This window comes from Cololabis saira, chromosome 4 (assembly GCF_033807715.1).
Source record: "Cololabis saira isolate AMF1-May2022 chromosome 4, fColSai1.1, whole genome shotgun sequence".
In the NCBI taxonomy this organism is placed as follows: domain Eukaryota; kingdom Metazoa; phylum Chordata; class Actinopteri; order Beloniformes; family Belonidae; genus Cololabis; species Cololabis saira.
The window spans coordinates 23,907,265-23,919,909 of record NC_084590.1 but is presented as its reverse complement, the minus strand read 5'-3'; the positions used below and the strand labels follow the sequence as shown (position 1 = coordinate 23,919,909).

The window sequence follows — 12,645 nt, the reverse complement described above, 5'->3', positions numbered from 1 at the left end:
CAAATGGTCCTAAATTCTCCCCAAATCCCCTAAAGTTCATAAGAACACAACTTTGTCATGTGGAAAATTATTTATTTCAAGCCAAGTATTTCATATAAGGTGGCCCATTCAGGGCATTTAGTTGAACATCAGTACAAATAAAGTGCCTTCTTCTCTTTTTTTGCATATAAAATCAATGATGAGCACATAGAAAATGTTGTATTCTTTTTTTATTCTGTCAAGGGAAGAATGCAGTCCGTTTGATGTTAGTGAGTGCAGTTATTAGACAATTTTCTGACTCATGGAGTCGACACATAAATTTAAATTCCTCAGCAGAGCATGGAAGGTGGACATAACAATTAACAAATAAAGTGCTTGCACTTGTTCTTGGAAGCTTAAGGAGGATCCTGAACGCATCATATGCTATGCAACTTCTTTAGCTTGGCTTTGGTGGTATAATTACACCAGGTGAGCTGTGTAAAGAGGTGTACAATAGGCTCTGAATAGGTTTACTTTAACATCAGCACATATGGAATCTACGGGCAAGCATATTGGCCTGAGCATAGAGCTGGATGTCATCATCATCACAAAGATCCTCATTTATGATGTGACCCAAATACCGTACTCTCTTAACAACATCTAAGGGTTGTTGAAAAGAACAAGAACAAGACATATCTCATAGAAATAATCGAGAAAAAACAAGAGACACTTTAAAAAAAGAAGGAAAAAGGTAAAATAAGGCGCAGAAAGATTGCAGTCTCGATAAATATGTATTTCTGATTAACTGCAGGGTGTTTAGTATTTAAGTATTTAAATAGGAAAGTCATATTTTTTTTATATTAACATAACTAAGCTACAAAAACAGAAAACTAATCCGATAGTTTAATTATAGTAGCCCAGCTCTAATATATCTTCTGCTGCAGGCCTGCAATGTTATCCATGTTTCCGTCTTTGTTCTCCTTGTGGTTAATTCTTTAATGATCCTAATCACTCAATTTGTCAGATATTGTCCCCAGCCATTATAACATGAAGTTTTAATGCTGGATAATGCCCCAATGGCTTGTAAACCACAAAGTTATCTCTGTGAAAGGGTGAATTAGTCTTTTACTCTTAACTCAATCACAGCTCTGATTAGAAGCGGACGGCGCGTCACGGCGGTCCAGAAGGGTTAAGGTTGATTTATGGTTCCGCGTTACACCAACGCAGAGCCTACGACGTAGGGTTCGAACCCTACGCCGTAGCCTACGCCGTAACCCTACGGCGTAGGCCTGCGTCGATTTAACTTGGAACATTAATTCAGGCTTTAGTCTAAAACAACCCAGCGGGCCCTAAATCCCCACAGCCGGGCTCGTCTCTCTGGGTCCCTCAGGAGTCTCCGGGGGACCATTGTGTCCCCCTCTGTTGACTCAGACGCCATGAATGCCTAAGCTCCCCGTTACTGTTTCCGTCAAATCGCCCCCATGAATGTAAAAGTCCAAAGTTAAAACCTCTGCGGAGGAGAAGTCTCCCCCTGCGCGGGCGGATTAGTGGCCCGCAAGAGACCACTTTCCTGCTTTGAAGGGATTAGAGAGGCTGAATGCGAAAGCGAGACTCGCTGGTTGCTCTTTTCTCCCATCTTCTTCACCCCAAGAGATGGCCTTGAGAGTTTAACTATGAAACAGTTAAAGTTTCTCGGTAAACTCACCTCTGAACCCCGCAGAAGCCCTGGGAATGGATGTGGAGCCATCCGGGGGACATAATGGTATAATATGGTTTAAGAAAAGCCAACAATTATTCAATACAACTCTTAACCATTTCGTGCACTGATTATTATAAATTTGATTTTTATTAAATTCCTTTTTTTAAACACTAGTGATATGCAAAGTTGTGTTCATTTTTTTATATTCTTCATTTTAATATTTTTGAGACAGTCATTTGGACATACACATTTTTACAAATGAGTTATGACTATAGCTCAGAATGTTTTCCAATTAAATGTATAATTCTTCCCTTGACAGAATAAAAAAAGAATACAACATTTTCTATGCTCATCATTGATTTTATATGCAAAAAAAGAGAAGAAGGCACTTTATTTGTACTGATGTTCAACTAAATGCCCTGAATGGGCCACCTTAAACCCATATGAAATACTTGGCTTGAAATAAATAATTTATATAGAAACATTGGAGTAGATGTTTGCATGTATTTTAATGTGTGACCTGTAATTTGTATGTATTTTTATGTATTTTATATGGAACCTTGTGAGTCTGTAATAAGTATTCATTCATTGTAATGGTCTCAGACCCCGACATGAGACCTGCTGGTGCATGATGGAGAGACTGGTCTCTGTGATGGACGGGTGGCTGGATGGTGATGATGGAGACGCGCAGTCGTGAGGGGGATAGAGACGTGGAGACTAGGGATGGTTGAGGCTCGAGACAAAGCCTCGCGGGGAGGCCCCAGTCCGGTTTCTGTCCCGCTGACACGAGCCTGCCTGCAAATGAGGCCGTCAGTCAGTCAGTCAGAGACGGAGATGGCAGGTCCATCCATCACCAAAGCTCGTGTCTCATGTGCCCAAAGCCTGGCTCCTGTCTCAGATTGGGACAGCTGCTGATCCTCAGGTGTGGAGAATAATCTTATTTTAGAGAAGCTTTGCAAAACGAGCATTAAATGCACAAATAAGGGTGGATTTTAATCAAAGATACGCGTAAATCCAGTTTATGAAAAAACAACTGGGAATAAAAATAATATACCGACCTTAGAGTCCCTTGATTCTGCAGTAAACTGCACCCTCTTAACGAACAAACCTCCATCACTGCCCGAGTCCATCTGAAGTTACATTTAACGCGAAGGGAACCTGCTTTCGATACATTTCTGCGGTGTAACACGATCCATGAGGCTCTCGGAGATCATACATGAGCAGTTACGCGAATTATTTGCAAATTATGTTAATTATATTGAAAATATGGCAAATCTATGAATTGCAAACCATACTCAGGTTCATTTTCTAATGGGTTCATTGTAATTTCATGAAGATTTTAAACTTCAAGCAGGAGGACATAAAGTACATCAGAGGGGATTAGTGCGTAAAATGCGCAAAGGTTGATTGGTACACGCTCTTTGATTATCTTGTCCATGACATGTTTTATAACCCACATTTCTTATGGTATTGGCAGTCAGTTGTGTTACTTGTGAAGTACACAAACTCTATGAAGTTATTGGGCCCGTTGTGTCGTTTGCTAGAACTCCAACTCTGCTGGCTGCGGTAAACCCATCAAAGCAGCTCCTCGCTGTGCGAGCGTCACTAAAATGTGTCGTGTCATCGCTGCTGTTACGATCCTCTTTCCCTCGAAGCTCGATGTGATTGCTCGCAGGATCAATCCAGAACTCTGGGATCCCGCCGTTAACATCGGCCCCGCGTCTCTCCGGCAAGCTGGCGGCGCGCATTTGATTTTTTACCAGGTGATGGATGAGAGATGGAGTAGTGGAGGGGAGGGGACGGAGGTGATGGGACGGAGGGGATGGGAGGGTAGGGGGGTGGATGGATAGGGAGGGGGTGTAGTGGATGGGGAGGGGGGTGGATGGGGGGTCTCGTCGGTGCTGCCTGCATGTCCCAGCATATCAATCCCCAATTACGGGAATGCACCTTGACGCTCCCGTGCCTGCACCTCGGTGCGTCCGAGCCAGTGAGGGGAAGCAGCAGCATCGAGTGTGAAGCGAATCAACTTGTTAAGGTGGAAAATAGAGAAAAATAAACACACGAAATGATGTTTAAAATCTTGATTTTTTTCATATTTGTGTGGACCAAAGCGCATCAAATCCTTAAAGGATGCAGGATACAGCCACTTTTTCTAAATTCTCATGTTATTAAATGTTATGATTTGTTTTATTATAAAATCATGCAAATTATGTTCAGAGCAAAATCAAAAATGCTCCCTTACTCAATACAGAGATATTCTTCAGGAGATTCCGTATAATCTTAGAGGTGTCTGCAATTTCACAGTACAAAAAGCTAAAAAAGGTATAAAGGAGATGTGTCTCCATTACTGGAGTTAAATTCTGGAATGATGCCAGCATACATTTAAAAACATGTCATTTTCTTTTGGTTTTTAAGAAAATGGTTTGTAAAGCTATTTTTGAAGCTTATAAGTGCGATTGACTATCTGTTAATGTTTCTTTGCTTTTCTATTGTTTCTTTGCCTTTTGTTGTTTCTTTGCTTTTCTATTGTCTCTTTGGTTTTCTGGAGGTTGGTAGCCAAAAAAAAGAAAGTTGGTAATATAGGATAGGCTTTTATAAGCATTTTGCTGCAGCTATGCCTTTTCAGTCATTGTTCAACACATGATTTTTGGTTTTGTGTGAAATGTTAATGCTGTGCACAATGTTTTTTTGGTGTTGTGTTGTTTTTGTGTTGTGTTGTCATGATTGAATAAACTTCATTCATTCATTCATTCATTCATTCATTTCCTTAATTTCCTTAAAGTTCGTTAGTGTGATAAAGGAAATATATCAAAATCATCAGGTTAAAGTAACTACAAATCTTTAGTTTTTGTAAAAAAAAATATACTGACCACACTGAAACAAAAAAAAATATGTGCATCAGTTGGCCTTTATGAAACCTCAGGTGGGGAAACGACTGAAATCTGTTTGAATACTTGGGTTCCAATAAAATTAGAAATTGTGCAGTGCACAAATGCGCACGAGGATGAAGTTGCAAATATTCCCTCTCCAGATACGGCCATAAATATCAACCACATCACATTACACTCATCCGTACAAGTCCTCTCTAAAGGCTGATTTATGGTTCCGCGTTACACCGACGCAGGGCCTACGGCGTAGGGGTACGCGGCGGCGCGCAACGTACGCGCCGTCGATTGACCGCGGAACCATAAATCAGCCTTAAGTTGGAGCGAACACGCATCCATCAGGAGGGGACGTGACGCAGAGCAGCTGGTTATTCACATGCTGCTCCATCTCTCTGCGGCACCAGAGCTGCATCATCTTAATGGACGACGGCATGTTACTTAAAAAAGAAGCTTTTTAGGATAAAAACCAGCTCCCAGGAGACCACTGTTCACGCAAACTGTCTCTCTCTCTCTCTCTCACACACACACACACACACACACACACACACACACACACACACACACACACACACACACACACACACACACACACACACACACACACACACACACACACACACACACACACACAGCTGGAGCAGCAGGGCATGCAGCAGAGCTTCTCCAAACACACTAATCTGATCTGCAGCTCTGGCCCCGCGCTCTGAAAGCAGCCCAGCGGCGGCCGCGCGGAGCTCTGCAAACTTAATTACATTACATTTCCTCTAAACTAATTAGGCTGCAATCTGCCACGCGAGCTGTCCCTGTGCAAGGTTCGAATTAGGCGAAATGGATTTGTTCCTTTTCCCTTAAAAGAAAAGGAGGACAGACTGTTGTTTTTTTTTGGTGGGGTCCTTTATTTGTCTTTTATGCTAATTCTGGGGTGGAGGGGGGTCACGTGGGCCCCTTGCAGCATCCGGTACTCGAACCACCTTCCCCATCTTCCCCCATCCCAACCCACCCTCCACCAGTGTCTGCTTTTTCTTTTTACAACAATATCTTTATTTGGTTTTCAAAATCTTTCCAATGACACAAACATAAGAGTGCTCTTACACAAAAGGAAACATCAAGGGCAGCTGAATTATTGTCCAGCAATCGAATCATATTTCCTTACAACTCAGATATTTATGAAATATCATAAAGCAACACTCAATTTAGGTTTAAATGAGAAAAGGAAAGAGAAAAAGAAAGAAAAAATAAATAAATAAAACCCAAACAAAACAAAAAAGTAACACAAATCAAATCAACACAGGTTTCTCTGTTTTTCAAGGGTTAGCCCAAAGTATTTCACCGTTGTGCTTAATTCAGAAATATAAACTCAAATATACAATTCACACAGAATAAAGAAAAGTATCAAAAGAAAGGAAATTATTTTAGAATACTGCAGAGGATCACTGATACGCCTCATCAGCCCCACTCCCCAGACCGCTTAAATCCACACTCCATAAAAGGACCCCAAATGTTTTGAAACAATGATAGTTTGCCCTTTATAATATAAGTGATCTTTTCCATAGGTAAAGTTGTAGACATTTAATCCAGTTCTGGAATTTTGGTTTTGCTTTTTCTTTTTTAATAAACACATGTATACCATAAACTGGATACAGGAGCGTCTCCAACACTGAGAGCTGAGTGGACTGATGTAATGGAGGGGAAATCGATCGCTTTCCTGGGGGAGCACAATGAGACGTTAGAGGGAGAGATGGGGAGAGAGAGAGAGAGGAGAGGAGTGAGGAGGGACACGGATGAAAATCCCCCGTTAAGAGCAGGGACAGATATGATAATGGGAGAGCCGCTAGTAGTCGTCCATCATTCACCACCTCCACCTGGCTGCCGTGCCGCTGCAGAGGAGAGACTCCATTCAAGCTGGGGACATTTCTGAAACTGATGCTGCTGCAACCTGCAAACTCCTTTCAGACCCCTCACTTGTATAGGTCTGGTACCAGAAACACTCTCTGGTACTCCCATGTTTGACCTTCTCCCATCCTCTGCTGTTTTGTTCCTCCTGCACCTGAAACTGTCATCCAGCAGGAGGAGGTGGGAGACGGGGAGGCCACGCAGACAGATGGACGACCGAGGAGGGAGGAAGAGTTGAGAAAACGAGCTGAAGGTGGGAGGGTGGTGGGAGAGAGCTAGCAGAAGGCAAAGGGAGAGCAAAATGGAGGGAGACAGAGGGAGAGGGAGGATAGGACGATGGAGGGCCAGGTTTCTGTTTCTCCATAATCTAATCAGAGAAATGGCAGCAGTCAGAAATAGCCTGATGGACAGACTAAGAGCCTCTCCTCTTTCTCCTCCTCTTCTTGTTCCTGTCTTCCTCTACAGGAGAGTAAATGGATACACACACACACACACACACACACTTTTGACTTCCTAAAACCATATAGTACAAGAGCCTCACGGTATCAGAACAGAACCTGATCTACTGTCCAGATGCAGCCACTTGGGTTCAGCCTGTTGCTCCTCTCCGTCAGCAGGTGACATTTCAGGTAGTGACTCACGGCACAAGCTGCTGTGCAACTACAATCACCATGCAAACGCAAACGCACACAAAGATGGGATTTATAATAAGACAAAAAGGAAGAGGATGGATGAGAAAACCCTGATCTCCTCTGCTAAGTCACACATTTAGTGTTTAGACTGTCAGTATTTGGAGAGAAAAAAGAAGTTACTGTGAAAACCAGTCACACCTACTCTAAAATAATCAACTCGCCACAACTGTCACATCGAAGAAGCCAAAAGCAGCAGATGTTTTATCTGCTGCTGACTTAAACCCATTAACCGAGTCATCATTCCCAGCCTGAAGGAAAACTACTGGGGAGTGATTTGTAACCACAGCAGCCCGTGTCGCAGCACAGCTGTAACTCCGTGTAAATGTCACTAGAGCAGCCTGTGCGCATGTGTGTGTTGTTGGGGGGTCCAGGTACAGCCCAGAAGTGAATGTGTCTTCACCCTGCATGCTAATGTCCTCCCATAGATGACACATTCCTGCTTGCTGCGCTGCATTCCCGCCCTGCGTCTGACTTGGACCCCCTAAAGGTGCAGAATTCCAAGGAAATTCTTCTGTCATGTTGCTTTACAAGGTGGACAAGCGTTATTGTTGTTCATGAATTCCCACCCAGAAGCTGCTCTGACATCCTCTCTTTCTCTCACTCTCTCTCACTCACACACTTATCCATCCATCAGGAGTGTCAGTGCTACACAAGCAGCACAAAAAAACAGGAATTCCCCTCTTGTTGTGATGGCTTTATTTACATACTGGAGGCTGGGATACAAGAATGAAAGATGTAGCTCGATTACATTTGGTGCCTCATCAACATGCTGTTCAAATATTTATGATACAACACGTTCAACGTTCTTCTTTATGGCGCTAAATTTCTCTCGACGCAGACGGCACATCACATCACTAAAGCCTGACAGGGACGAGACTTCTTCACGTCGACATGCATCAACAGAAACGATTCACATGTGCTGCTAAGCTTTCATTTTATTTCTTTCCTTTCCCAACACATTCTATGAGGGAAATGAAATGAATCAGCAGGTTGTTTCTGTGTCTTATCAATGTAGCAGTGCTGATGTGGATCTATCCATAAGTGATATGTGTCAACTTATTTGTTCAACTTTAAAATGATGTGATTATGTGCTTGTTAAAATCAAAGTTGTACAGAACTCTATTTGTCATTCACTTCTTAATTGGCTTTAAAATGCTATTCATCCTTCCACGGACAGGCACACAATCTCTCATGGGTCTTCATTTGAACTAATATCGTTAATAAATATTTAATCATTTGGCCTTTTCTACAGTATGAAGTAAACATTCACTTATCACATGTATCACATCGTATAACAGCTACAACAGATATGAATATAATGTCTCACATTCACTGATGAGATGTTTGATGGTCCTGATGCGACCAACAAACCCCAACTGTGCTCGTCTCCCTCAGACGAGACCGACCACAGCCTGGAGTAAGAAATGTTGTAGGTCAAGTAGCTTGTTTGTCTCGGACCACTAACAGCAAACCGGGGGACTGCACGTAGTGGAAAAATGGCAATACTGCGTGTGCGTACTGAATCAGAGAGGCAGTGATGTTGTATTTCTTTAGAGGTACTTTTATTTGGAGTATCCATCAAGGATCCATTCATCCTACTGACAGCGGGCGATGATGGCGATGATATTTCAGCTTAGTGTTCGGGGCTGAGCGGTGGCCGGATGTCTAGCGTCCTCGAACTGTCCTCTCCCACCACCTCCAGGCGCAGGCTGGGCGTGCTGTGCTCCTCCTTGCCATCTGACTGGACGGACAGTCGCAGCGTGCAGCCTTTGGGCAGCAGCTCCTGCTCGTATGCTGCAGCCAACTGGTTGACGACTCGCCGCTCCACCTGAGAGATTAGTGTCCAGGTTAGTGCTGATGCACAGAACACTTTTAGAAATGTTTGGGACAACTGCAGGACCAGTTTTTCCAAATTGTGACATCTAAAGGCTCATGGACCATGACAACGTCTTTGATTTTCATGTTTTATATTCAAATGTATTTGCTGGTTTTTGTAAGCACCAGTATGGCTATAAAACAGTTAAATACTAATGAGCTCTTTGAGATAAAAGACAGGGATTTAGACAAGAGTTAATTTCTGTTCTGTTCTGTCTTAAAAACAAAATTCCAATGTAAATTAACTTAATGTAAATAAAACAAGCGATTAGCCTTTTAAAGCTCAAGGAGACACATTTTAAACATATGTGAAGCATTAACTTTGATAGCAACAATGGTAACATCCCTTCCTGTTGTCCTATTGGAGAAACAATGTGAACATGGTGAGGGTAACAACGCTACTTTTGGCCATAGTTTTCTTATTCGGTGTTAAAAACTACCAGCATATTCATATGAGCATCATTTAAGCCAGAGTTGTGTTAAGTATGATTCAAACTTTAAGCCGTGTTAGTTATATTGTGTTCATTATGTCTTCAGATTGATAGCTTTGTGATTTTCTTTTGTTCAGACAAGGATCCGAGGGCGTGACCGACCTGTCAAACCTGACAGGTCGGTCACGCCCTCATAGTAACAACAGCTGATAAGACGTGTCACATTCCACCACGTGACACTCTCTGAAGAAGGCGGAAGTTTTACCGAAACTGTCAGAAAAGTTTGAAGGTAAGAACTCGGATCCTTGTCTGAACAAAAGAAAACCACAAAGCTTTAAGCCGTGTGTTGCGGCGCCTCCATACCTCATGTTTGATGGAACGGGCTCCGTAGTGCAAGTTGTATCCGCCCGCTAACAGGTCCAGCACTGGTCGATCCCACTGCAGGGTGATGTCGTGGCGTTGCTTAGCCTGATGTTAGAGACGTGGAGACCATGTAACATCATCAGGAGGCACAGGAGGGGGCAAAAAAACAAAACACGACAAAAACCCCCCACAAATCTGTTAGACAGCGGGGAGAAGGAGTGAAGCAGACAAATCCAGCAGCAATGGGGAGATACTGTCAAGCAGCATGTCCGCCAGCGCTAATCAACAGGCCCTTAATGCGTTTTAATCAAACTCCAGTCAATAGTAGTGATCAGAGCAGCTCATTTAGCTACTGATGTTAGCACTTCATTCAATAAATAAAAGGCCTTGTTTTGCCCCAGATATATGGTTCGGCAATAATGACGGCAATAAACATTTAATTCTTTTAATATAAGTGAATGACAAACAAATGGCTTGTGGGGATTTGTCTATAATGAGATTTCCGCTGCTGGAACCACCATCAGATACAGGCGAGTTATTAAGAGACATCCACACTTAAAGAAAAAAAATAAAATCCTCAGGTACAAACAGGGAATAGCAACAATCAGAAGACGGATACAGTGAAATGGGCTACGAGTCAGGTCCCTGTAGGGGCCACGTTGATAGTCAGGACACCATCTGTAATATGAATAATTAAATATTGATGAAGGCTCCACACGTTAAACACTGTAATCACATTATAGTGAGTAACAGTGGCACGCGGTATTGATCCGTGTGTGTTTCTGCACAGCTCAGCGGCTGCGGGTGAAGTGGGCGAGGACGTCCACTCTCACTAGAGGACACTCACGCGATATGTTTGGAAAACTGAAGACAGGTCTCCAGAAAAATAAACGTCTCCTCACATCAGAGTGGCGAGCACCTTTGGGAGCTACTGTCTGCTATAATATACTGTTTAGAGCAGGTTCAGTGGATTATTAAGTTATATAGGCAAGAAGTATCAGTCATAAAGCAAATCTTGAACAACTTTGAAGACATGACTTTTGGGAACGTAGTAACATTTAATTAAGAACGGGTTGGACACAAATATATATAATCCAGCATCAAACCTTTTTGGCCCAGAAGTTGAGCTCTTTGCTGACCAGCTGTAGCAGCTCGGAGTGACAGAACGGCAGGAAGTATACGATTTCATTGATCCGACCGAGAAACTCGTCCCTCCGGAAATGAGCCTGTGGATGAAGTAAAGAGTGAAGGATGACAACGGAGCCTCTCCGCTCAACTCCACCAGAACGAGGCCACTTTCATGTTTGTTTGTGTGTTCATGTGACTGCAGGACCTTCAGGATTGGTCGAATCACAGTTTCTTTGAACTGTCTGGAGATTTTGATGTCCTCGCCCTTCTGTACATCCTCTGGGGGGAAAATAAATACATGGAGATATTCAATTCCCTCCTGATGTATCATTGTTTGGCACTTGAATATTTCAGTGTAGCACCAATGGCACAAATGTCAGCAGGAAGTGTATAAGGATGCTCATCAGTGTGTTTATACAGTAAGGGGCAAATCCACAAAGAACAGATTGCGCCCGCAAATAGCGCTGTGAATTGCGCTGCATTAGCGCCCGCAATTTGCCCCGCTTTAAGGTCCTATTCACAAAGGACTTTGCTCTAATGATATACCGGCGCAAACACGCCCATAAAGTTTTGCGGCTGAGTGCAATTTGCACTTGTCTGAGTCGAGCGGAGCTGTTTCCAGTGTTCTCCATATTTCTGCACACACATTGGTCCATAATGAAAACTGCAGAAATAAAAAATAAAGCGAGTGGAAATAAAACGCCGTGAGGCGCAAGGGCGCAATTTCCACTGGGAACAGGGGGCATGTCCCCACCCACTATTCAAACTCATGCTTTAGTCCCCCCCAGCTTTTTTACAGTTTAAGAACTAACGGTAGGCTCAGCCTGTATTACAAATCATCAAGACACTGTGCGAAGAGCACAGTTCCCTCTCCTCCCTCCTCCCTCAGTGCTGCTCAAGGATGATTTATGGTTCCGCGTTAAATCGACGCAGAGCACTGTACGGGCTGGCGCACCGTACAGTGCGCGTCGCCACGTACCCTACGGCGTAGGCTCTGCGTCGATTTAACGCGGACCATTATTTAGGTATAATTAGGCTTAACTAGTGTGTGCGTATGTAACAGACGCGCATGGGACGATTGTGAAATATGGAATAAACTGTTTTATATGAATTCTAATTCCCAATTACGTAACAATTGCGTATTTCAATGGACGGGTGGCAGCCCACCCGTCCAGCTGCTGCATCTCCAGCAGCAGCTGAGAGTCCTGACTGACGCTGAGCTTCACAGGGACACGATCAGCGCTATTTTATTATAAGTCTGATATATGTTGTGATATGTGATGACATTATTAAGCTGTTAAACACACACATTCTAGATTTATATGTTTATATGGTGGAATTATTTGTAATAAAGCAGCCCCTTACTGTACATGGATGAATCCTGAGCTCCTGTTATTTTTATTTTTAAATCCGAGATAAGTCCACAACCCCACTTGATCTGACTGTCTACAGTCATGTCTGACTGTAGATTTCACCCTTAATATCATTCAGTATCACACAGGCTTGAATGACATTGAGAGAGAGAAACAGAGAGATGGGGAGTGAGGAGTCTGCGCGCAGTTTAATACACGCTTCTGAAACACGGTATTTGCTCCACTATTTTTGCGTGTGGCAAATAGCCCTGGCCTTTATGAATTAGGCGCTTTTTGCAATGAGGCTTATTTGCATAGAAAGGGGGCAATTTTGCGCCGAATGTATGAATATTACCTAATTTGCATGCA

The 12,645-nt window shown here is 43.1% G+C and overlaps 1 protein-coding gene across 1 annotated transcript in view; it reads right to left on the bottom strand.

Annotated features, from left to right (window-relative positions):
• Positions 1-7,815: 7,815 nt before the first annotated feature.
• clpb (ClpB family mitochondrial disaggregase) overlaps positions 7,816-12,645 on the bottom strand; it is a 40,217-nt gene continuing 35,387 nt past the window's right edge. Inside the window, exons 13-16 of the mRNA XM_061719214.1 lie at positions 11,130-11,203; positions 10,903-11,022; positions 9,797-9,901; positions 7,816-8,955 (exon numbers count right to left, since the gene is read on the bottom strand). Coding sequence (XP_061575198.1) covers positions 8,761-8,955; positions 9,797-9,901; positions 10,903-11,022; positions 11,130-11,203 — 494 coding nt within the window. The 3' untranslated portion in view covers positions 7,816-8,760. The remainder of the gene's footprint in view (positions 8,956-9,796; positions 9,902-10,902; positions 11,023-11,129; positions 11,204-12,645) is intronic.